This window comes from Ammospiza nelsoni, chromosome 6, assembly GCF_027579445.1.
Source record: "Ammospiza nelsoni isolate bAmmNel1 chromosome 6, bAmmNel1.pri, whole genome shotgun sequence".
In the NCBI taxonomy this organism is placed as follows: domain Eukaryota; kingdom Metazoa; phylum Chordata; class Aves; order Passeriformes; family Passerellidae; genus Ammospiza; species Ammospiza nelsoni.
Window position 1 is genome coordinate 27,240,012 of NC_080638.1, and position 27,119 is coordinate 27,267,130.

Sequence of the window (27,119 nt, forward strand, 5' to 3'; positions counted from 1 at the left end):
TCCAAAATAGATTATGAGGCAATCAGTGAATACAAACACGGGATAAGGGTACAGTTGTCACTGAAGAAGGTTACAAACATGATACTTGCCAGAGCACAGACGCTCTAGAGCTTTACACTGAGCAGCGTCTGTCTCCAGAAGCACCTCCAGATGCACACCCCTCCATGCTCTTCCCTAATCCTCCCATTCATACAGCTACATGCATAAAAACCACAAAGACACTGATTTACATAAAATTATCTCACTCCATTTTATTTAAGATTTTCTCCTCCAGTTAGTAAAAGAAAGATGTGTCTCTCTTTATACATATGTACAAGTTCAGTTACAAAAATAGACAGCACATTCAAAGAGAAAAAAAGGCTTGGCATTTGTCTGATTCCCTCTAAATATCGTATATACATGTGAATAGAAGGGGAAGGGGGAAGTCTTCATGAGTTAATTAAACATCACCTCCCCCTCAATTATCCCCTGCAAATCTGTTCAAAAATCAATCTAACTAAGCTCAGTTCTGCTATTTTCAGGTGTGCAAATTAGAGGCAGAACCAACAGGAAGCACTCGCTCTACACTGTAGGACGCCAGGCAAAGGATTTGGGGTCAGAAAAAAATTATAATAATAAAAAAAGAAATCATCTTCCACTGTCACAGCCCAGACCTGCAACTCAACTTGCTTCTCTCAAGGGATGAAAGTGCCCCGGCAGAACAGCCTCTTAATTCCAAGTGTGAGACAACAACTGTCCCACACCTAAATCTCAGTGCAATGCAGACAACGCTTACAGCAAAGCAAGGGGCTACGGGCAGGGTTTGTGCATCGAGAATGGGGAAGGAACAACCAGGGAACAAGAACACGGAGGGGTGCTGGCAGCACTGCCTTCCAGCAGCCTCATGGGACACGGCTACCGCCCACACTGCAGTGAACTCAACCACGCCAGTATGTGTGATGATCACAGAGATGAGGGAAAACACACTGCAGGAACAGTCAATGGGATGGCTGGGATATGAGATACAATTTTTTTCCCAGGATTTGGCTGGAAGGGGGAATGGCACAGTTCTCTCTCTCTCTCAGGATTGCTTTTCATTGCTCCTCTCACAAGCTGCAGATCCATGCTCTGCTACAGCACGGTGAGAGGAGCAGCACAAACTCCTCCTCAACACTTCAGTTTTCCTCCTTCTCGAGATTTATACAAATAGAGCATTATTTTGTTTCTAAGCTTTTAAGAGTTCTGCGCACCTCAAAAATGACAGAAATCATTCTGAACACAGTGAATGTTTGTGCTGATGAGAACTCTGAAATGCAAACCAATCACTGGCCTGTGGTTTCTTCCACTGTGTGAAGCTGAGGCTGTGCTGCTGCTCTCACGAGGCCTGATAGCACTCCCTGTATTCTGCAGCTCTGAACATCTTCCTGACAAATGGTGCTGAAAAGAGTCTGCTCCCTGGAAACCACCTGAGACACCTTCCTTTGAATTTCAAGTCTTTAAAGAACCCAGAGATCCACACCAGAAGAACCCAGAATTTTTTTGATCATACATCATCTTCAGCATAGCCCTCAATTATTCCTGCATGTTCACTGACCAGCTGCCAGGACACTAATGTCTTGTGACTCTACAGGATTCTCCTGGGGTTCAGATACTGATTTCATAGGACAAAATTAATACTGGGCTCCACCTCAGGCTACAAGAGAGGAAGTATACTGGTGTGACTTCAAGCACACACAGCTGCAGGATATTGCATGGAGTAGTTGGATGCTGTCTTACCCCAGACTCCCTTCCCTCCTTCTTGCAGTGTCTGCAAAGATAGTTTTTTGGAATACACATAATCAAAGTGCTCACATCAACCACCCACTCCCATTGTGCTTTGATTTTCTTTCCACACATGTGCTGGACAGCAACAAGGCATTTGTTAGCACGCCTTTGACTGGCAGGGTGGTCTACTCTGAAAGCCAACACAGTTCAGACAAGCTTTGGGGGTTCAAAATTACTACCGACCACCTGAGGTGTGGGCACCTTTGCTTTGCTTCCGAATTGAAGTTTCTGATATGAGACTGCTGGTCAGGTTTAAACTTTTGGGGGTCCCACAAATACTGTTTCCTTTGCTCAAAGGGGAGCTCAAGGGAGAAGAGGCGTTTGAAGGTCCAAAATCTGTAAGTCCGGAAGGCCGAATGATTGCTGTTTGTAGAGGGCTACTTGCAGACATGCCTAGCAATGGAAAAGAGAATCAAATTCTACATGAGTATATTATTCCACTTGTGGTTCTTCAACAGCAGACAATGGATTAACAATCAGCCCTAAGACCACTCTGTATTCATGACTTACAACAGTTTAATGAAGAGGGATGTCCTTAAGACACAAAACATCTTACAGTTATACCCTGGGCTATCTTCAGCTGGTGTAAAGCTGCACCTCAATCACCATCAGTTTAGCAGAATGCGATACTGTGACTTCAACATGATGCAATGCAGGAAAACCACAGCCATAGCCATGGCATAAACAACACTATCTGATCTGTCTGAACACCACATAAAAAAACCCCAAACCAACAAAAAACAACAAGAGGAAAAATATTTGGTGTGAGATAATTCAAAGGGCAGATGAAACTCAAAGTTATCTGAGGTAAAACTGGCTATCCTCTCACACCTCTCTTACCATTCACACCTTCTACCGCCTGGGTCTCAGAATATAACGGACAAGCAATACCAACAACACAGCACTTAAGCCATCTGCTGACAGGCTGTAAGCAGCATCAGGCCAGCTGCCGCTGCCTGTGCCCTGCCCCACGTACCTTTGGAGACGTTGTAGCCGTAGGCCGCGTACGCTGCCGCAGAGGCCGCCGCCGCCCCCGCCTTGGCCCCCGCCATGGCCGCCGCGCTCCCCGCTATCGACTTCCGGCTCCTGCCTTTGCCAGTGCCGCCCTTGGAGCCGCCTTTGGGACGACCCCGGTTTCGACTTGACTGGCCTCTGGCAGCGAGAGATGTATCTTGCATTGAAACGCCTGAAGAAGGAAAGGATGTTAAACCAGTGACTCGTACAGTGCTCCTCACCAGAGAGTGCCCCATCCAAGCTGCCTGCCAGTTCCACCAATACAGCTCCTATGTGGCACCCACAGTAACAGGGACACTGCTAGCATGCAGCAATCTCATGAAAAGAAATTATGTATACAAAACTTCACTCTTCAGCAACAGTATCTTAACTGCAACTACTTGTATTATTATGAATCCAGCCTACAAAGAGGTGGAGCATTCCAAGTTCTACTTCAGGATGATGCATTTTCTTGTTTGAAGACAGAGATGCAATTATCTTCCATCTGCTACCTCTAATGAAACTCATCAAGAACTATGATTCTACTTATTTCACAGTGAAAAACTACAGTAATTAAAACCACTTGACATTATTTAAAATTACATTGCCCTTGAAAAAAATTATTTCAACCACACACTGGAGATAAAGAAATAATTATTAACCCAATAGCAAATTCAAGGAAAAGCTTAGAGATTAATAGTTCTGTGGTTGTCTGTAATTTGGTAACTAACTTAAGGGTGAGAGCCCTCAATAACATAGGAACAAAGGACACAAGGTTTTGAAGTAACTAACATAGAAAAGAGGTAAGTGTGGTAAATGACAGACTATAAGCAGATTTTCTATCAAATCAGAAGTAACTTTGCAATGAAAAGGCAATTATTTTCCCCCCAAATCTTACCAACCATTCATATATCCTGGGTAGAATGCAGAAAACCTATTATTAGCTATGCAAAGTCATGGTTTAACAAATGTTAGTAATAAATCAAGGCAAGAGTACTGACCATTCACGGTGTCTGAAACTGAGCCAGTAATGGAAGCAGGAGAGTTTGTTGCCCTTGACTGAGGTGCTGAAGAAGCTGGATCATCCACAATCACAAGCATATCATTACTGCTCTCATCGGGAGGGATAGAGCCCATATGTAATTCACTGCTGATGGATATCTAAATGTGACAGAGAACAAAGCCATTAGCTCCTCAGGTTAGGAAAGGGTACAAAAATAGTAAGATCTTCAAAACCTATACAATCACAAGTAATTGGTACTTGTTCTTTCCTATTTTCTCTACAACAGCAGCATGAGCATGATACGTTATCTGCCTGATCACACCACACTTTATTTACAGGCTGAGCAGCAGTAAAGACCTCCACCCACTATTTAATTTCAATTAATGAAAATACATGTTAAGTTATGAAGCAAAAGACTAATGGGCTCAACAGAGATTTAAGCAAATTGCTGTTCAACTGTGCATTTTCAAGTGCTAAAGAGAAAATAGGATTCTTAATCCACTACTACTGCTAATAAAAATCTTGATCAATAAAGGAACAGTACAATACAGAAATCTTAATCGATATGGCACAGAACAAAATACATTTGCTGCTAAAACCAATTTGTAATTCTTTACCCACAGATGAAGGCAAACAAGATGTATGCCACTGAGAATTTTTAATTTAAATTCCAGAGGAAAAAAACCACAATAATTCAGAACCTGACGCAAGTGAGGAAGCAGAGACAGAGACACAGATGAGACTATTGAGGGGTACTTACAAAGACACTGAATGTCAAGAGCTATTTGAGGGATACTGTTTGGCTCAAGAGCAGAGAGTTCTTGCTATGGAAGATATTGTTATGGGAGAGGGCACATGGTTATAAATGTGAGCATGAGAAAGGCAGGGAAAAGGAACAAGAAAGCAGGAAGAAAATTAAGTGGGACTCCAGGTAAGAGTGGAAAAATTTCATGGCCTGGAAGGGAGGAGTCAGAGGATAAATTTGCTGTAAGAAAAGGGAGGCAGAGAGTCAAGGAAGAGGGGAATAATCAAATGTCAACTAACATGACAAGCTGTAAGGCAGCTTATTAGCAGCTGTTGCATTTTCAATAAACTATTTTCATTTGCATGGTTCACCTTTAAGATGTGTCACTTCCCCAGAAACTCAAAGCTCTATGAGAGCTAAAGTACCAGACAGCAAGAATCCTACAAGACGTAGGACCACAACTGAAACAAGCAGCAGGGAGTCTTACTTCACTGAAAGGACTGGGCATGGCAGAGTCTACACTAATGAAAGAGTCATCTCCATCAGCAGACAGGTTGGAGTTATCAGCTGAGGGAACAAATGGGATCACAAGGTTCATGTTCTCTTTCCTTCTCTTCCCATCCAATTCATCTTCCTTCTTCTTCTGAAATAAATGAAGTAATACCAGGAATGAAAAGGCAGTAAAACAGAAGAATGGGAACAAGCAACCCAAAATCTCAAAATCTAGTACAGTATTTTAACTCAGGAATGCCATAGGAACAATTTCCCAAAACAAGTTTCTGAAGCATATGGTAACAGATCCCTTAAATGCTCCTTCTCTTGATTTCAGAAGGGTTTTGTTTGTTTTTCTTCAAAAAATAGCTGGAATGATGGAGTATTACTCTTACAAAATTACTTTGATTTCTAGTACCTTTTGGAGTGAGCTTGAAATACTTTACCATTACACAAAATTCCAATTCATTAATGCAAAGCTTCCCTGTCTTACCAACTGAGAATTTTCATAAGCTGGTTTTAGCGATGCTTTTTAAACAAACTAATCTTCCCAGTTCCATGGAAGCCTCACAGCTGTATGGGATTTACCTGTGTTTGGTGCTTCCTTTACATTCCCCTTTAGTCCTTGCAGAACAAAATCTTGATAAAGTCACCAATTTAATGATCAGTTGATTGTCAGGTTTGTTTGAATAATTTTTGAAGTTGCTAACAGCTAAAATACAGGTAACTACGCATTACTTATTTTTTAATATCCCTCTTCTGTGTAAGGAACTCCCACAGACTGACTTTCAACAGTAAAAGCAAGAAGGTTCACTCATTAAGACTGCCTTGGCATGAAATGTTTCCACATTCCCTAACAGTGATCCTGAAGCTCTTCTGGCTCTATTACTGACACAGGCAACCTCTCTGTATCAAAGTACCTTCTCAGCATATTTTTCCCTTTTACGTTTACGTTCCTTCACACGATTTGTTTCTTCTTGCTGCCGCTTCTCTTCTTGACGCTGACGCACTGTTGGAAAAGAAATACAAAGCTGTCACCAAGACATTTCCTATCCTTTTATAAATCTTACAAGAAATTCTTATTCTAACAGGACTGGGAAGAAAAGTCAGTTGTATTGAAACTAAAACACATTGAAAGCATTACTCCATTAAAACCATTTGCTTCCAAGTCACTAAAAAGTCTTACAGGGAAATTCTTCTTTCAAGCAACATGAAAGTCTATGCCTCTAACTTCAAAAATATGATGAAATACAGCACTTTTACTAATACTTTTCTTGTCATGACCCACATAGTTCTTGTCAAAGCTCTGTCATTCAGGAACAATGTAATGATCCTGAATGAATGCCAATAAAAACTTAAATCACATCATCATGTCTCATTTTGCACAACTTCATTCAGCTCAGCAGTGATATCAAACCAGCTTGTACTAACAAGAGTTGGCAGTACAAAAAGAGACAGGAAACAGAAGTTGTTATCAGCATTACATGTGTTTGTAGAGATAAAAACACAGATTTCATAAGGTAATGAAGTGTAAAATGGGGGAACTGCTGAAACACTAATTTCACATACATTTCTTTTCTAGCTCCTCATCATCCAGCAGAAGGCTGACCACCTCTTTTGGCTTCAAGGTGTCAGGTTTGAAATTGCCACCTGAAATTACCATTCGTTGAATCTAGAAGGAAAAAAAACAAGTGAAGAAAAGGAAAGATTAGTCAAAGCCACCATGAAACATTTCTCATTACCCATTACTAAAAGTCAGCTGCAAAAATCCTGCAGGGACGTCTCTCTAAGTTAGACTTGATCCAATTTTTCTATCATACCAAATTGAGCAGCAAAATTTCAGGGTATAAAATATGAGAAGCAACTGAGATAGAAAGCAGAAAATTACCATCCCTTATGGAAAGTTACATTTTTTCTGAAGCAGTATGTAATAAAACACAAATTATAATAGTATTAATTAATATACTGTTGAACAAAACAAAACAAAAATACAGCAACAGCCCTCTCAAGTATTATTTACCCATTCAAATATTCAAGTAATTGCACAGAGGATCATGAAGATCGCATTTTTAATGGGTGCAACATTTTTAGTCTCCTTGACTGAAAATTGTATCGCCATCCTGAGTCGGTGTTGCAGTTTAAGCAATTCACTCAGCCTCTATTACTATATTAAAAACAAACCCAAAAGCTAAGAAGAGTTGTAACTTAACAGAAGAGAACAAGCTTTAATATAAGGCAATTTCAATGATTTGGATCACCAGCAAACTACACCTCATTTTCAGGCTGATTTCAGGTAACTCTAGTGTAGTATCTCAGAAAAAAATGTTTCAACAAGGGAAATGTGAATGCATTCAGTTGCTGCAACATCATGAGCAGCATCCAAGTAAGACAAAAGCTAGAAAAAACTCCAAGTACAAAAAACATCTGAATGCTGTATATAGTGTACCTACTGCTACCAAAAACCATGAATCTCCTTAGTTACTTTCTTGCCAATGAGGTATCATGAGGTTTAAAGTTCCTAGTGCACTTATTGCTTGATGCTGCAGGACATTGAGCTTTTCTGGCAACATTGACACCTCAAATAATTTCCACTTGATTACCTTCCAAATGTCTTTAAAAAAAAATCAGCTGTTGTGTAACATGAGAAGAATCAGTAACTCTGACACAGCAAAGACAGAAGCCCTAGTCTTAAAGAAGCCTGAGTAGTTGCACTGCAACATAAGAAACAATTTTTATGAAGCCATACTGTAAATAATTATCTTCTTTCCAGTTCATATGTCACTGAACTGCTGCTCTGTTAGAGACACATATTTGAACAAAGATACTTCCTTTTGTCTTCTGTCTCCCTGCAGACACTTTTTCTGTCTCTTTACTCATGTTGATACATGCTTTGTGGTACCATTCCTGTAACTTCTCAGTGCAGGCGAGTTCCTTAGTCCTACCTCGCTCTTCTCCTTCGCGCGCTGCAGGATGCGCTCCTCGATGGTGCCCTTACAGATCAGGCGGTACACGGTGACTTGTTTGGTCTGACCCAGCCTGTGGGCCCGGTCCATGGCTTGCTGGTCTACTGTTGGGTTCCAGTCACTGTCATAGAAAATGACCTGCAAGGCAACACCACAGGGATTAAATAAAAATACACGTTTAGAGCACCTGGTGACTAAACAAACAGAAATCCAATATACTGATAATGACAGAAGTTCAGTCATGTTTCACAGAATTACAGCCTCACTGTAGGCTGTGTTAAACTAGCCTTGCCTAGTCCTGTGAAGTCTCTTCCATTGCATTTCAGGTGAATTCAAACTAACTGACACTATGAATGCTTCAACTTCCAAAGAACATCTTTAATATCTTTTTAAATAGACTTGATAGGGAGGCAAAAAATTCCTAAGTTTGTTATCACATTGAATCACTGTCATACAATTACTTACAGACTACAGTCCCCATCATGGATGCATTTTAGTGTTACTTACCATCATATCAGAATTTCATGAAGAAAGTAGTACTCCAATTTTTATTCAAAACCTAGAAAAAGTCTAATGTTTCTAGTACTTTGACTATAAAAACTGAGATGCTACATTAAATTAATATTGCACTATTACTCTAATAGTACTTTATGCACAATAAGCATCAAAACCAAAAGCATTTTAAAATTTTAGCAAAGTATTAAGAAAGTAACACAGAAAACCACTAAAAGTCCTCATGCAAGGAACCTGCCTGAGCTTCCATCTGTTTATTTCTTCTTTTAAACCCTGAAAATTCTACAGATATTTGTTTTCTTCTGATTTCTTGTGAATGACAGCAAGATAGGATAGGATATTTTTTATTCAGAGATCTTTGGGTTTGTGCAGCTACAGACTTGAGGTCAAATCTGCAAGCACACCAGGTGCAGGTTAGAATCACAAGAATAGCTGTTAATGAAAAGATGAATGGTTCATCAGTATTTCTTCCCTAGTGATTAGTGGCAGCTGCTCCAGAGTGCAAATCCTTGCAATTTACCTAAATCAGTCTGTCTTTACACCTCAGGGGAAGAAATTTATCCTTCCTGAGTAGCTAATCTTCAACTACAAATGCCTTCCTACTTTTATAGGCATTGCTTCATTCTTCTGGACACAGAAAAAAGGGTAACTGATAACTATTCCACTGTTTCCTTTGCAACTGAACCTTGGGAGCAAAGGGTCATTCATACAGTGAATGCTGTTTCATCTAAGTGTCATTTGCACCTGTAAACCCCTTCAGTAATCCAACTCCTCTCTGGACCCTGGTACTGAAGTACGTGTGGAGTGGGAAGAAATTTCCAACTGTAACCAAAAACTGTGTACCAAAATGTCCAATATTCTACAACTTCATCATCAAGATAATATTACATTGCGAACAACAAAGTAAACAGTACATGCAATTTCACAATGTGAATGGCAGTACTAAAAATATTGATCAGTATGGGCAAGAGTGGCCAACTTTCGCACAGAATGACCACTTTTCCAGCATAAATTGTTACCAAATTTCACCCACCGTATCTGCAGCTGTAAGGTTAATGCCCAAGCCTCCAGCTCTCGTACTTAACAGGAACACAAAAATATCATTCCTGTAGAGGAAAGAGATGAAACCCCCTTATTTTGTGCACAAACAAGGAATAACCACAAAAGCAATTTTTTGACCCATATGAAGCAATCAGGGCTATTTCTATTACTTGAACAGCTCAGAATGCTTTGTGCTGTTCATTCACAGTCAAGGAAAAGAAACACATGAAAGAGTGAAAGAAGGTAATCTACAAATGAAGACAATCTGAACATGTAAACATTCAATTCGCAATTGCAGTTTATTAATCTGCATCAAAACAAACCTGGGCTTGTTTATCTTCCCCACACTGGAAATTAGGATTTCATACACATAAAGAACAATCTATTGTTTCACAGAACTGACCCAATGTTAAAGAAATCTTGCCTTAATGATGCTCAACTGATAAAAAAAAGAAAAATAGAAGTCAAAACTGTGTAGATGCAAGTTCTGTTCTAAATTTGGTGCTTTGAACAGAACAACCAAGGAGACAACCCTATACGTAGCATGACCAAATACTGATGAAAACTCCAGTGATAACACCAAAATCAAAGTTTCTCCTAAGGTCGTGAACTGCACTAGTGTCTCTGCAGGGTCACCAGTATTTAGAAGTGTTCCACACCTTATGGACCTTGTGAACAGGCTGACACAAACAAAGCAGACAGTACACTAGTAGGGACTCCAAAGACATCAACACATTGTCCTTCTCTGCTTAAGAGAAGAAGTCTGGAATGCCACATCCTTTTGCTACTACACTGTCTGAACAACTTGGCAAATGTAAAATCAGTGAAGTACCAGAAACTCGAGCGGAATGAATGGGAAGGAACTAAAACCAAGCCGTCAATCTTAAGACTTTATCTTGCAAATAAAAAAGCCAAAGGAGTCAACAGGTATCTGTTTGCACTGAAGGTAATCTATGGCCAGGTAATCTCTTGTAACTATAGTGGGATGCATGTATAGACAGTCACCTGAACATGCAGCTGTGATATGCTTCTGGATATGCCATATGGGGAGCAAAGTGGACAGAGCCACAAACTATGTAAACAAATTATCATGCCACAGCTATGGATTTTCAGCACTTTCCAAGGATATTCTGCAGAACAGCTTAGTCTCAGTCATGCTTTTTTTCCTGGAAATATTTCTCATAAGTAAATCATGTGTAAGAGGAATTCAACTATCATCTTAATAGGAATTCTTGTTTAGACTGGCTGACATACATTTCAAAGGGATTTTCTGCTGAAATTATTATTTTTCTTCAGTCGTTTTATTCGCTAATAAAACCAAATTCTGTCCGTTAATAAAACTAATTTTTTCACTTCTTTTGGTTAAAGGACCTTACAGGAGGAAGTGTGAATATTCCAGGAGGACATCATAACCTGCAAGGAACTTGTTTCTGACACCTGGAAACAGGCAGAAAGAAAGGTACTACATCGTCCTCTCACTTATGCACATGTTCAAATTTACTAGAAGATTCATCATTACAACACAGTCCTTCAGGTCCATCAGCCTCCTGAACCAGTGACCTGAAAGGCCTTGACTCCTATCTTCAGCAACAATACTTTAGGACCACTAACATAAGGGATTTTCTCAAGTCTAGAATGTTGCTTTCACCCTGCAATGAGCAACTATCTATGAACCTAACTCCACCAAAATGGGAAAGTGACCTTCTTCCAAGCTCACCTCAACATACAGGAAGGATAACCTTACTGTGAACTACCATACCAAAATGATGCTGTATCAAGCCACAGCTCATGATTAAAAGGAAACTTAATAAACATAAACATAATCATTGTAAGTAATGCACCCTGATTCACTTATTAAAATGGCCAGGATCCATTTTGGTTTACTAAATGAGAAGAGTTACACTACATTTCTAGCTAATAAAATCCCCATTTTATCTTTTGTATACTAGTTTAAGGTTTCTTAGTAAAATATGGTTAAATAGTTTGTTTTGCAGAAAACTAGGTCACTTTCAATACTCTAGCATATGCAAGATTTTCAGTCTCATCTTTACAGTGTCAATTGTCAAAGCATTTAATAACCATTGAACATTTGCTGCTTTTCTATTGAGCTTCCTCCTAAGCAACAGCCTATTTGGATTGGCAAGAAGTACAATAGGTGGCTACACTAAAACTGCTTCCAGTACTCTTTCACAGATTCATATGAAAACCACTGACTACTGGTCAGCAAACCACCAAGAAACTGTTTCAGATAAATGAGGTCAATTTGATATAAAGAAAGATAAGTACAAATTTCATTTATTTCCATTACATCTTACATCAATTTCCTAGGTACATGTATTTAAGCAAGAACACATCTTGCAAACTACATTACCTGTTCTGAAAATCTGCTACCATGTCCCTTCGCTCAGAAATCTTTGAAGAGCCATCCAATCTCATGTAGGTATGTTTCCTATAAACCATGTATTCCTGCAAAAAACATGCACAAAAAAATACAGTTGTTCTTGAAACTGTTCACTCTTGATTCTTGCAGAGCCCCTCGCCACACACAGTAAAAACAGGATTGCTAATTATAACAAGGTTCCATAAACACATCGACAAATGTTCTGTAAGCAATACTTGATAATAATACAATCCAGAAGTTAAAGCTACTCAATCATATGTCAGCTTCTGCCTTTCATGTAAGACATAAATGACAATGTTAATTCAGAGTTGGAGATACATTTGCTGTACTGCAGACCTGGTACATGCCTTCTCCTATAAATAAAAAACTAAACAAAAATCACTAAAATGGGAAGTTTGTTTTCACAGAGTCTACATTTTTACTAAATCCCAAGTTTTTACTGTGCAAGCAAACCTTTCCAAACACACCAATTGCATCTGCTCCCTGTCGTTTGTATACCATTTGACTGGTGGTTTTAAAAACCTGGAGCTGTATAATGTCTGTCCAGCCTTTACCTCAGCAGCGAAGAGCCTGTGAATCTCTTGCATAGGAGAATGCTGAACACTTACACTGGTGTGTCAGTCCACAGCTCCTGCCAAGCAGCAGAACTGAAACCATTGCCTGAGACACAAATCAAATGGCATCAGCTAGGAATGCTGATGAAAAAGCAAATGGTTTTTCCACTGAGACCCATTTTTCATGCTCTAAGGTTCTCAGCATTTCTTGATACCTGTGCAACTATCAACAAAATCTGAATTATAGACAAAGCTCAAATAACCACAGAGTTGTCTGGAAAGACATCCTCTGGGGTGCTGAAAAGAGGCAACACCTACTGGTTACACGAGTTAGTTTTAGCCATACTGGTGCATGAGTCTTTTTGAGATGCTGTGAGTGCAAATGAAGACAGAAAGGAACACACAGTGCTTTAGCAGCAAGAACTATTGGATTCATCTTGCTCCAAGCCACAGTGCTCAGCACACACAGAACTGATGTGCTGTGAGAAAACATGGCAGTGCTTGCACTCTAATGAACCTTCTGACAGTACCATGCCCAGTCCTCCTTTTCACCTATCCTTCAGGGCTCCTGATCCCTTTGTGTTCTGCAGAAACAGTGGAAGAGCTGCCATTTTGTAAGGAAGCTGAGAAAAAGACTGATGCAGAGGAAGCAAGCTTCAACATGAAGCAGATAAAAGAGAAAATGAGGTAAATAAAAGTGTGGAAATGGCCAAATCCAGACGTGGATTACCTCCATGAAACAGAGCTCATGGCTAGTAGGATTTCTGGAGTACAACAACAGAAGTTCAAAGCAGAGAACAGCTACTTCACCACACAGAAAACAAATCCTAATTAACTCCATTTCTATGACAGGTTTCTGCCACCAACTAAAACAAGACAGACAAGAGTTGTCAGGCACTATGCCACCTGTTCTCCAGATCTGATAAATTCTTTTAGTATTATCACAAGAACCTTTGCCTTTCATTTCTTTGTTACTGTCTTTATCTGCCTTTATGATGATTCAACCTTTTGATCTTGACTTAGTCTTCCCTCATCCGTTAACCATCTTTTCATTATCTGTCTTCTAAAAAAACTTCAGCACAAACAGAAGACAACTTATTTCATTCTATCAGGTGCATTTATCATTATTCCATACTTCAGACATTTTCACAAAGGCACAAAGTGCAAAAGAACAAATTATTCTACACCTGCAGTGCTGGCATTTATTCCCCCAGGTCTGCAAACTAGCTTTGTACATTAGCCCTTAGCTGAGTACGGCAAGAATGCAGTGCTGCTAAAGCCAGTGCTCTTCTGGGCTTCCACAATGATACTTTCTCAGGAAAATGTTTTCCCTTTAAATTACTTCACAGTAAATAGAGAGCTCTTCTGTTTTCATACAACTCATTAACTTTTGTTACAGTATAACCACGGTATTTTACTTCATGCAGAACATAATCCAACCCCTCATCTCATGAATACAATCTGATTCCCAGTGAAACCAAGTTTCATTCCCAATGAAACTTTTATAGAAGAAAGCAATCACATGGAGAGAAACAACCAAAATCTTAAAAAGTATGAAATACACATCTGCATGAAAAAACAATACTGAAATTATAATTTATCCTCTTCTTTTAAAATAAAATAATTTTCCTCTTTGTATTTATATCTGCCATTTTATAATGGCTGAACTATGCAGCAGCTCTCCAGCTGAAGCTACATAAAACAAACATCATTTTGTAACTTTGTAAACAATGTACTTTGTGCTCTCTCCCCTGCACAGATTAGGTTACTGCAATATAGTCCAAACACTGTTAAAAAAGACATTCTGTGTTTTTTCATATTCAACTAGGCAGATATATTTTGACAGATCAGGAAAAAAATAGATATATATAGATACACAGCTTTTGCAGGGATTTTCTTATTAATGGAGTCCTTACTTGATTTTGAACTTAACTTCAGCTTCTGTTACTTGGGTGGGGAAAAAGAAAAACAGAGGGCTTAGTAGGTGGCTTATTTGGATAATAAAACACAAGTGAAGTTGAACATTCAAGAGACGGAACAGCAAAATGGTATGCTCATAAGCCTTTCAAATTGAATGCTAAGAGAAAAGACAGAAGCACTAAACTCAGCTTTATGAGCTTCATGGTGTAATGCAGGGTATCAACAAACCTACACCATGTCCAATGTTTGCCAAAAGAAGAGGCATACAAAGCAAAGCTAGGCAAAGTGCCAAAATACAGAATTGCAACCATGCAAGTTCTGTTTTTCCTCACAGCAGCAAAAACAAAATTCAGCTTGCGATTTGTTATTGAACTATTAACTGCTGACCTTAAAATACTCTCCTGTTCATACAGAACTCATGACTTAGGCAGCTATTGATTCAGGCTTCTAACTTTTTCTCTTCAGTTTATTGTGGAGAAGACAGTATCCTAGCTCTCTGATGGCACAGCTGCTCATCAAATAAAGATTTTTTTTTCAGAGGCAGAATGTCTGGTTTTAAATTATAAGTTATGACTTCATTCCTTATTTCTTTCCTATCCCATATGCCAGAGAACCTCCCAATGTTTATGAAACTTCTGCAGAGGAATCAGATATTAGAGGGAAATGGTAATGGTCTGTGAAATTACAAGCAACATAAACACTGTAAAATTTACCACTGTTCTCCCTCTTCCTTCCAATAAAAAGGCATGTAGGCATCAAATTAAAAAAGAAGGAAGCAGTTCAAACCAGGAAAAGAGGATAATTAAGCCATGCAACCCCTTGCCACAGGGCAGTGCAATTACCAACACATAACAAGGTGTTAAGATGCAAATGAAGAAGACCATGGAAGAAGAATCCATGTCGGACAACTGAGTATATAGGAGGCACACTTGGTTGAGAAACCCCTTAAGCTGCAAACTGCTGGAAATTGAGTGAGTAATGGTGAAGTATCAGTGTTCTTGGACTTTCTGCATAACATCTGCTGTTATACATTGGTGTCAGCAGAACACTAGGTTGAACTTTAGGTCTAACTTTGTATGGCAGTTCTTATATTCTTATATTAATTCATTAACCTCTGGGTATCCTCTAGTATAGTAATTTTATTTAGGCTTTCTGCATCCAAATTATTGTACTTTCTCCGAAACAGTGTTGCTAAATCTCCATCTTCATAATCTGTCTTCTGTCAGCTATAGCTCTCCTACCTCCAGTAAGTCAATCATCCGTGTCATCTGGGAGTAAATGAGAACTCGGTGTCCTTGAGATTTCAGCCGTGTCAACAGAAGATCAAGAGCATGAAGTTTTCCACTGTCAGTGATCAGACTTTCTTTATCTAAAAAGAAATAGAAGAACAGGAGGTAATTAATAAAGCCAATCCAGATACATGCCACAAGTTATCTTCTAAGTGTTCCTAGCACTTCACTGCATTATAATCTCTGAAGCAGGGAGGTGTGATGGGAGAAACTGCAACATCCCTTCTAGCTGATACTTAAAATCACAATGAAAACATTAAGTTTTGTTTGCTGGGATGGGAGCACACCTATATGCTCCATGTGACAAAACCTCAATAAAGACTGGTCTTAAATATGGGCTCAATCCTTTTTCTGGACAGCCATATCCCTCATCTAAGGTTTTATTCTGCCCAGATCAACAAGCACTAAATGCCTTGACACTTGAAGAAATATTTTCCACTACACACATGAAAATGCTGTCCTTTGCACATTTGCTGCTACCTGCTGCTGAGCTTTAGACTTATCCTCCACAAATCAAACCCCTCACCTTCCCAGAAAAGAGCAGTTGTCCAGGTCACTGTAAAACAACAATGCCCTCACAGCACCGCCTTGAATTCTTCCCTTTTTTTCTTCTTTTGTTTTGTTTAAGAAATGTTTCCAGATGGCAATCTTTTCAGTCACTTCAGATTTTATACTTCATGTCCTGTCTATTTCAGCACTGCTCATGAAGTATTTTTCAGGAAGGAGATCTTCCTGTTTGTACATTCTGTACATAAACTTCAGTAAACAATACATTACTGTTGAAAGAGGATGAAGAGAAATTTTCTTCCAAAAATTATCTTTTGGAAAGGCCATTGATGATTCTCTATTCTTCTGGATGTCTGAACTTGGGTTTACAGCCAAAACGGAAAGCTGACAACTGCAGATGGTGCAGGCTAGTACAGAACCCAAGGATTTTCAGCATGTCTAGCAGGTAATGTTCTCTAATGCCTAGCAGGTAACACTTTTGCACACTTCCTCCTACATAGAATGAATTATTTCATGGGCTGAAGAGAATTCAGCTTTCTGTAAGGCAGTTAACTGTCTCGCTCAATATCCCAATTTAAAAAAAAGTTATATACAAAATTAATTCTTCCATCTGACCACCATGTATTTTAATATAACCAAAAGCAGGTTCAGACTAGTAGAAGACAGGAGCACAGATCACATAACAGCACTCCTAAAAAGGTCATACAAGCACAGCAGGCAACACAGGCCATGAGTACCAAAGTGATATGGTAGGTGTGCAGTCATGTGGCAGAGCAGTAAGCAATCCCTGCAAGTACAGCTATGGTCTTGCTGGGTAAAGCAGGATTGCAGTTGCTCTGTTTCAAAAGTATCTTTAGCTTAAATATAAATAATGGACTTGAGGCTGGAATCTACATCAGAACATCAGAAAATGCAACCGTCTCCTTTCTGAAATTCAAAAAATTGTGAGTTTCCATATGGTTTAAAACAACTAGCTATTCCACTTGCTGTATAAAACAGTGCTGTGAATGCTCTCTCCTATGGCAATTTTAGAGCCATGCACCTGCAATTCACTCAAGTTGAGAACTCAAGACAAGACAGGTCTGCTCTTTCTTGCTTGTCTGCCTATCTAGATAATGACTGTATTTTCTCCTTTTGGCAGTGATGATCTTGCTCTGCCTGGAGCAAGAACCACACCATTGCTTAAATTGTTGATAACTACCTTAGGAGATCCATTAACTAGAGAGCTGAGTCAAGGAAATACTGTAAGGAAAACTAGAGCCCACACATCAGGCTAGCATTTGTTTTAAGTGCAACAGAATGTATAATGATGCACTCATCTCTAGAATAGCATTCAGTCTCAATTACATGTAAATCTTAAAGAGCTTCATGCATTCTTCTAAGGAAAACCAAATTTTCAACTTAGGCAATTAAGCAAAATGGAAATGAATTACAGCTACTTGGTTTCAAAATACACTTATGGAAGCCAAAGCCTTTGTTCAACAGCAGTATTTACTCTTTATACAAAATGTTATTATTTCCTTTAATGATAAATACAGCCATGACATTCTGCTTTCATTCTAATTGGTCAGCTTGCTATTTCAGAACAAATTATATTGAGTAAGCTACATGAAAAGTCTAGATATATAATCTAGATATAGTGGGAAACTAACATGATTATTAACCAAAAGCTATCTAACTGGAAGAAAACTCAGAGAATCAACAGGATCTGTTCAAAAGTTAGTGTTGACAGGATCAGATTAACATATTAGCAATGCTACTGTTTTTCTCACAAAGGTACCAATAGGTAGAATTAAGCTTTGCTGACTGGAAATGATGCGTGTCCTCTGCTGCTGGCTCCTGAGGTCTCCATTGTGTAAGTTACTATTTTTAAATCGCAATGAAATGCAAATTACAAGTAAAGAATTTATTTGCAGATGATTTGAAAAGTTAGCAACTTGTTAACAGTTCATAAGTCATCCAACAGCTCATCAGTAGAGCAGACAGCACTGGTGAGAAAGTTTTTGAAGATTTTTTAGGAGAGCAAAACAGTACTACCAAAAAAGAGATTTATCATCTCTGGAAGAGAAAATCATTTGTCCTTAACCTGGCACCTTTAAGCTTGCTATCCTGATGCCATTGTTTTTTCTAAGATCAAGTATTTTTCCACGCTGAAAGCCTGCCACCTAGTGCTTCAAACAACAAATTCTGGAAAATGGTAACAGAAAATGTGCTTTACTCATGCCATCTTCAGAAAACACCAGAATTATTCAAAAGAGGAAAAAACCCTGTGTCTTCCACCTCTAGTTTCTCTCACTTCTAATTTTCTCTTACCTAGGAGAAGAAAAAAAACTATTACTTTTTAAAAGAGGATTTCCAAAATTTGCAGTCCTACATGTTTTTACATTTAATGATCAGCAACAACTCCAAATGACAAATTCTTCAGATTTTTTTTTTTGGCTGTTGTTTAAAAGGAGCTTTGAAAACTTTAAGTCAGATAGAGGTCCTGTATTGCAGTGCCCAAAAGCTCTCCCTAGGACACAATTTTTAGGTTCTTCAGCACTTATGAAATAAACAAGAAAAAGGAACCAGACCAAATGGCAGTCAGTCTGAAAAAAAACCAAACCCAACTGCCTCCAGCCATGCTAGGATGTGGACATAAATTATCTACAAGGGGATACAGTGGGCCTGGGAAGAATAGTTACAAACGATTATGACTCAGAATAACCTTTGTCAGGAGCTCTGGCTGATGACTGTAGCTGGGCTCAGTGCTCTCTGGAGAATGAGAAAAAGTGCCTCTGGACATGCAAAAAGCAGAGGAAAGAGAGATAAAGCCTGGGTTCCAGTTGACACCCCTGGTTCCCCTCCTGCCGGCACAATGGGGTCAGTGAGGAGCTAGCTGGCTCTCACAGTAAACAGCCAGCGAGGCCGGTGCTTTTTATCGATACTAAAAGGACTCAGACACTTCCTGCCATTTAATCCAGGACCATTTTTCTTTCAAAGAACAGGAAAAACCTCAAGAGATTCCCACAGTGATCACAGCTGAGCCTGCTGCCAGGGTACTGTGAATGCAGAGTCTGGGAGAGGACAGATCAGGGTTTAGGAGAGAGAGGTGTCCCCTTTCTTCTTGTCACCTATTTGCCACAGACCTTCACTGTTCCATTTGACATTTGCTACTTTAGCCTTGCAAACGGCTCCTTCACATCACTCACTTTCTGTAAGTCACTGTGCCTGCTTCTGCACCTATGAACACAGCTGTCCTGTTGCGGTGCGTGCTCTCTCCTCTTAGAGTAAGTTTAGGTTTGAATACTACTTTCCACTTAATTAAAACAAAACTACTTTTTTACCCCACTTCTAGGTCCAACACTTCCTAAATTAAGCCAGCTTTATGTAACACACTCATCCCAACCTCCTTCTCAACCAAATTCTGTTGTGCTTTGACAACAATTTGCCCAACCTTGCACCTATCCTTTCACTTCTGAAAGCTTCTTGTACCCTACCTTTATTCCTCTAAAATTTTTTGCTGATAACAAAGTGCCCAGCTTAAAATGGAAGTCTTTCAAGAGAATGCAGCCCTGTCTCTTTTCTGCATTGGCTACTTTTCTCCATTTCTCTATCCATGTCCTCTATCTTAATTTATCTCTTCAATACTTCCCACTTTTCTGCTACAGAGATTCATTTTCTTTTTCCAAATAACCAGCAAACAATTAAGAGAATTGCTGAAGAAATTATAAAATCATCAGCTATGACTGAGTATTAATCCAGTGCAAGCTCATGAAAATTGGTTTCTCCATTTTTTACATAGAAATGTGCATGTGCTTCAAATGACTCCAAACACTTAAGAAAATACATTCTTAAACCGGCCTGTAGCAAGCAAAAGGCCACTTTCCTTTTACTGTACTAACGTCCCCTGCCAAACATCCTTAACCCAAAAGGGTCTGGGAATAACTTTGCATCTGGAAGTGTAAGCTGTTTTTCCTCTTGGCTATCTGTCAGACCTCTAGTACTTTCTGCAGAACTCTGCTTGTTGCTCAGGACCATCCTCTGACAGCTAGAGCATATCTGGCCCATGAAAGCCACCACAGTACTGGCAAACCCTATGAGATCTTGGGTTACTTTAGTCTAATTCTAAGAAAAAACAGTGCATTTATTTTACTGGTACCTTTTTCCCACTTTACAAGGAAATATGAGTAAGTCTTTATTTCAATGGAAATTCAGTAAGTCCCTCATGCCTTATTTTCCAGACTGATTTCCTCTGAACTTAGTCCTCAAACCTATCCTTCTCATGGTAGACTGCTAAATTTAATTCTACCCTTTTCACCAGGCAGACCAATAAAAGATCTTCTACAACAATTTGAAGCTCTTCCAACACCTTAGGAGGCAAGGTACGTCTCTTAACTTTTCATGCAATCTTCCTATCTCCAATCTCAAAACAGTACTTGGTTGTGAGAGCAGATTGTGCTCTAGTAAGTAAGTCTACCTTTTTATAGTCATTTGGAGGACTGACATGCAAAGAGAGGCTTGTAAGCATTAGAAAAACCTGTGTTAGCTGTTTTCAGTATCCACTGAAGATTTACTTCAGCCAGAGGATGCAAAATCATGGTGTACTTTAAGATACCAGGTTAACTTTCACTCAGAAGAAAAAACAAACACACAGCCATCCCTAATCCTTCAAAAAGCCCACAGCCAAGCATAAACTACCACCAAATAACAGATGTCCTTATTTATCTCATCTCCATTCCACTGCAACCTCCAAACTTACCTGGTATCCTGATAAAAGACCAGCCGTTCTGAGGCCTGATCCCTAAGAGCCCTCCTGGATGCTCTGGGAAGAACTGGGAGCACTGCTTGAGCCAGTCAGCTGCAAGCTCAGGGGATCCATGGAGTACACACTGCTTTGCTTCCAGACTTCCTCCTTCCCTTAGCGCCCTGCGCTCGTATTCTGCACTTCGGTCATTGCAGTAGAACTCCAGTGGCACAGCTGTTACCTATAGGTAAAATAATAATAATCAATATTCCTGTTCACATTTCTCCCTGTCCCCAAACCCCCAGTTCAAGTACCTTACCACGGGATCAAATTTTAGAAGTCAAGTAATTATGAAATGTAGAAACAGAAAACAATCTTTGGTTGGGCTTAAACCAAGCAAAGATGCAACATCTCTCCACACCACAAAAAACACCATATGAACAACCAGGCACAGAAAACCTGCCTTTTGATAAACTATGCCTTCTGCCAACTGCTATACAACTGATAGCAAAACTATAGGAGTAATATCCTTGCTCTACCTCTCCTTTTGCCAAGATTTATTTCTTTTTAATTCCACCCTTCACAATAAAGTATTTATCTCATTAGCAGAAATTACACATGTTGTCCTTAACAAAAATTCATGTGATAATTCAAAATTAGGGCAATTCATAGATTAGAAATGAGGAAAAAAGGAACAGCATATTTCTTGAGCTTTACAGTTGCTTTGAATGAAGTGGTCACAGAAATAGTGCTCTTTTTCTTATGGCATTCTATGAATCCTATGCCCTCTTACCTGTTTCAGTTTATACAAGCCAGCTGGACAGACCAGTGTTGCAAACACAGGAAGTGTGATTTCATGCCATGTGAGCTGTTCTGGAACAGCTCCCTCAGTGTAACTCCCCCTTTTCTGCCCCATCCACCCAAATCTGTACAGAGTGGAAGGTGGTGAGCCAAACAGCTGAATGCCAATGGCTGCAAGGTGCTCAAGAAAAACTCTGTTCCAGCAGAAAAGGCTGGATTTTGTAAAATCTGCAGCTTTCTCATATCTCTCCCTTACCACAACAGGACAACAACCAAAAGTGAAACTGAGCCATGGTACACAGCAGGATGGATGGCTCTGCTGGATTTAACTTCAGATACTTCACCAGGAGTTAAATACCATGATCCAAAGTAAACACAATTACAACACTTTCATGCAAATATAAATGCAAACCAATTCACTGTCTAGCACAAAATTAAAAAAAAAAACAAACAAAAACCAACAGATTACCAACTTCTTTCTACATTTTTTGAATGTAAATCTGTTTTGGGAAAACATTCTGGGGTGTTTATAAAATCTATTTATAACCAAGTTTACAAAAGAAAGCTAGTAGACACTTTTACATACTATCTAAAGACTTAATAATGTGTTATAAACTGACATAGAAATGAAAACAAATTTTACTATTAAGACAACCTTGCAATACAGGCTAGTAACAGAGAGGTTTGAAATGCTGTGACAATTTCTTCACCAATGTAAGAAGTAAATGTATCATTAATTTAGAAGTCATTGTTGCTTTTATTTCAGAAGTACAATGAAAAATCCCCCACTTACAGTCATGTAAGTTAAAAACATTGTCATGAATCCTAACAGCGTGCAAAATGACATTCCCTCCAGGACTGTGAAAAGCAATGTAACAAATGAGCAACAGAGAAAATGAAGCTTGTGAGAGTTTTCACATTTAAAAGAGGCAAGTGGGGCTGCATGGGAAGAAACAGTACAGGAGGCTTATAGGTTTTAATGGTGAACAGTAAGCAGTGGACTTCCTGCAGAACTGAGATTAGTGGGACAATGGGACATCTGAGTGGGACAATGGGACACAATAAAAGAACCATCTTTGTATGGCAGATGAAAAGCTTGTATATTTGAAGGGAGTTTAAATTTTTCTTCCAGTTTACTCTGGTGTGATAAAATTGCTATATTGAGAGTAACATATACAACATTGTATTATGCAAATGAAATATTTTAACAGCTTGTCTAAATAACAACCAATAGATAGTTTAATTATTACCAGTTTAAAACACTGCACTTTAGAACTGTAAGGTAAAGAGAGCAACCCATACCTCAGGACTGCCTGGTATCTTAGATATTGGCTGTACATCTCTGCACATTTGTCAGCTAACTCAAAAGTAACAGGTATTAAGCAAGGTTTCCTAGCTGTGGCCCAGACCAGTTTCACAGGAGTTCTCATAGGAAAAAATAAATCTCATAGAGACTTCTGTTTACAAGGGCCAAACAATTGTTTAAACAGATTATTGAGCACAGTTATAGCACTTAAAAAAAACCAACCAACAACAAAAAAGCATACACAATCTTTGCAATAATGGTAAAGCCACTGTTTTTCAAGATGACAAGAGCTATTTTAATACCTGTCTATGAGTCTTACACATAGCCACACAAAACACTGCAAAGTGAAACAGGGTGTATTAAGACTGAACACATTTCCTCTACCTAAAAGGTACTCTTAGAGTTGCTGCTATCCTGTGCTGCCACCTGCAGTCAAAGCATATCTTTGACCTTTGCGAAAAAGGGCAAAACCTCTTCCAAAATACAAAATGTTCAAAATATTGAACTGCTAAGAACACTGCTAAAAACACTGTACATCACAAATGATGGTACAAACTTAGTTTGTTTAAGTTGTTTACTATGCACCATCACATTTCAGTTCACATTTCTACACCAGACAGACTGGAACAAATACTCTTTTCAAGCACAAACAACCTGCCATATTGATTTTCAAGACCTAGATTTTCCACCCCTAGGACAGGCAGCCACTATACACAAAACAGAGCAGACTAACTTCTGACACATAAACATATCCTATCTTCTGGAAAGAATACACAGATTTGTACACAGGATTTCTACAAGACAAACAAAGTCAGAAGATGCTACAAGCCATGTTTCAGTAACACCTCAACCTAAGGAAGAATTGGTAGGAGACAATCTTGACACAAACACTGTGTGCCTCAGTGCTATTTCTACACTAACAAGAACTACTCTTCCTACATATCCCAGGCAAAACTGATTGACCTCTGAGGACCCCAGACTACCTTTACCATCAGCTCCTTTTTTTTAGAATGCCGCAGATATTTCTAGGGTAGAGTCCTGTATCTTTTGCATGCCCTTACAAGTGAAAACAAGACTTTTCTGAAATGAACAAAACAAAGTCTTTCATTCAAGTTTGTTCACAAGTTTGTTCACTCTTCTCTTTATTTTCACATGGCGCATTTTTTCAAATTTTTCTCCCCACAGGTTTGTTTTTCTAGTTTTACTAATAACAAAAGGTAGATTAGTCTTCAGTATTAAATCCTCTTCTGTCAACACATTATTGTCAAACTGATTGATTGTAAGAGTCATGGTTCAGAAATACATCAAAAATACAGTGATAGAGATGTATGAATGCATTTCCACCCTAAATTAAACCAGTTAGTTTAGCTAAGGCAATTGTAAAATGCTTCCTGCATTTATCTTCATGCAAAGTTCACCTTTCCGACAGTGTGAGATGACCAAAATGGCTTCACACAGTATTCCAGTCTGTAAGAAATCTATTGAAATTAAACCAAACAGTATTATTAAAAATTTATTTAATTAGCTTCTTAATGACAATGCAAGATCCATCCTCCAAGTTATGTTTTTTATGATTGACACCTGTCTGTACTCACAAAAACTGCCTGCATAGAAAGAAGACTTACTCCCTCCCCCAGCTGCTACATAAACATACACTCCTATTTCTATCATTTGCTCTGTTAACTTCCCAAAATTCATCACGGATCAAACAACAACAGAAGACTGTAGCTTCTGGGAACATATGTGCTCTTTCCTCTCTTTCAGGTCTTCTACACTCTTTCCAAAAGTTTCTAACAGGCATAAAATTAAATCTTTGTGCTCCTAAAACAAAAAGCCATGTCTACACTTAATCATTTTTGTACACCAGCCAAACCAAAACAAATAACTTTTTTTCACTAGAATAAACTCAGCTACAATTTCTTTTCACCTTTCCCTTAATTTGTAGCCTTCTAAGTCCCTCTCCGCCCTTTCAGCTGTAGGGGAGCAATTCAACATATTCTTCATCCATGATGCAAATTTAGGTACAAAAAAGAGGGATAAATCAAAGGAATCTGAGGGTGAAGTGGCTTTCACAATTTACTCTAAGAATAACCTCTTGTTCTCCAGTAAGGCCGTACATTTTAACAGAGAGCTGACATGTGACTTTGAGCAGTTCAGCTGGATTCCCAGCCCTTGAGCTGCTGACACAGATAAATTCAGCTTGAGCAGCAGCAGATAGGTAATGAGCTTGCTTGTGTGAGGTCCAGCTTGCCATCCACCCTTCTCCAAATGTAAAAGTATAACTGCACATCATTTTATGAGGCCTACAGCAATAACTTCAACAGTGACTAAGAATATAACATCTGGATGGTCTGGTAATAAAATTGTATTTTGTCCAGTTTTGTCAAGATCCAGCAACATGGAATGCAATAGCCATAGACCTAATGAAGGTCTCTTGTGTCAGCCAGGAAACTTCCACCAAAAGAATTTCAAAATTAATTTAACAGATGACAGAGAACCCCATGCAGTAGCACTAAACATCCAAAAGACCTAGAAAATGCCAACTTCAACAATCCTCATATACTGCAATTTGGTGATTCCTCTCTGGAGTGTAAGAGAGAAAACAAACACCCTTTTCAAAAAATCATTGCTTCCCAGCTCTCTTTTGTCATCTGAGTTGACCAAACAATCACCTCATTCTGCGGTGATGACACCTACACCTCCCCCTTGGATTATCAAGTAATATTTTACTTTAATATCTCTTCCATAATTGCTTTAGGTATTAGGAGAGAAAGTGAAATCTTAGAACAGCTCCTGTTGGGTGCATCTTACAACTTTCCTTTTCCCCTCAGTACACATTACAGTCACTTCCCCTACGAAAAACCACTATTGAATACTGTAGCAAAAGGATATCCTCACAACAATTTTACCCAACCAAAAGAAAGTAATATATCATTGTGTTCCTAAGACACAGTTCTACCAGGGCTTAAAACACAATAGAAAATACATAATTTACAACTTAACTGGGACTTACCCGTGGACTGGCTATGCACAGGAAGGACGGTAGCTCAGTCACCTGGCAGCATCGTACACATGAGGTAGCTGATCTCCTTCTATATATGACATGGTCTGAATAGCCAGTAACTGCTTTGCAGTGGCTGCTGAACACAAGGTTCTGAAAACAAAATTAAAATGAAGAAGTTAATATCTATGAAGAAATACTACTCTCAAACCTTGTATCCACTCATGAGGAGTACAGACAAAGCACATTCCATATGTATTTCTCTTTGAATAAAGAAAACTCTACACATCTTCTGTGGAGAATACATGAAGAATCTTTGTGTAATTATCAGAACAATCAAATCCAGAAATGTTTGCAGTCAGAATAGATCATATCAACACTTGTCTTGATGCTCAGCTGGAACCAGAAACTAGTTTTTCTGCCTTTGAACTTTTGACCCTAGCTTTTCTAATGAAGGCAGTCCAGGAATATTCTAGTAAGTCTGATCAGGGTGTTTTCTAGCTATTCATTTATCTATTCTGAGTTAAAATTGAATTTTGCAGAGAGCATTATTCTGCACACAATAGGAAACTAGCAATAATTTTAGAAGCATTAAGAGGCATACCTCTCCCTGCCATAGCATCACAGGATGTGGTAAATGGCAATTCCAGCACTTACATTCACTTAAGTAAAAGGTAAATGGGATCTCAAGTTTTGCTGTTTTTCTGCCCCAGTTCCTAATGCACCAAAATTAATGGCATGCTACTTTTACTTTACAGAGCCTACCAATTTTATGAAATCCCAGTATTTGAAGTTGCAAACATCCAGATACATGATAGAAGCAGACACCTTGTACAGCATGTCATACATTAGATATATGCATTTCTATGTATCAAAAAATGCTAGAAAACACCCACAGCAGGAGTCTATTATGGATAATGCATTCTGGGCCCTTTCATTTCCATTCACTGGGCAAGAATGCAGATGGCAAGCACATATCATTTGGAACCTGCTGACAAGAGAGGAGAACGGTCTGACTGTACCTACATGGCAGCACTACCTGCACTCAACCCTAGCCCCTA

The 27,119-nt window shown here is 38.9% G+C and overlaps 1 protein-coding gene across 4 annotated transcripts in view; it reads right to left on the minus strand.

Annotated features, from left to right (window-relative positions):
• Positions 1 to 225: 225 nt before the first annotated feature.
• Positions 226 to 27,119, minus strand: part of INO80 (INO80 complex ATPase subunit) — a 62,149-nt gene continuing 35,255 nt past the window's right edge. For all 4 annotated transcript variants that reach the window (XM_059473994.1, XM_059473996.1, XM_059473995.1 and 1 more), the window contains 12 exons: positions 26,071 to 26,211; positions 20,966 to 21,191; positions 15,670 to 15,797; positions 11,925 to 12,019; positions 9,546 to 9,618; positions 7,979 to 8,137; positions 6,606 to 6,708; positions 5,957 to 6,045; positions 5,032 to 5,187; positions 3,798 to 3,957; positions 2,780 to 2,989; positions 226 to 2,196 (listed from right to left, as the gene is read on the minus strand). In XM_059473994.1, coding sequence (XP_059329977.1) covers positions 1,979 to 2,196; positions 2,780 to 2,989; positions 3,798 to 3,957; positions 5,032 to 5,187; positions 5,957 to 6,045; positions 6,606 to 6,708; positions 7,979 to 8,137; positions 9,546 to 9,618; positions 11,925 to 12,019; positions 15,670 to 15,797; positions 20,966 to 21,191; positions 26,071 to 26,211 — 1,758 coding nt within the window. In that variant the 3' untranslated portion in view covers positions 226 to 1,978. The remainder of the gene's footprint in view (positions 2,197 to 2,779; positions 2,990 to 3,797; positions 3,958 to 5,031; positions 5,188 to 5,956; positions 6,046 to 6,605; positions 6,709 to 7,978; positions 8,138 to 9,545; positions 9,619 to 11,924; positions 12,020 to 15,669; positions 15,798 to 20,965; positions 21,192 to 26,070; positions 26,212 to 27,119) is intronic.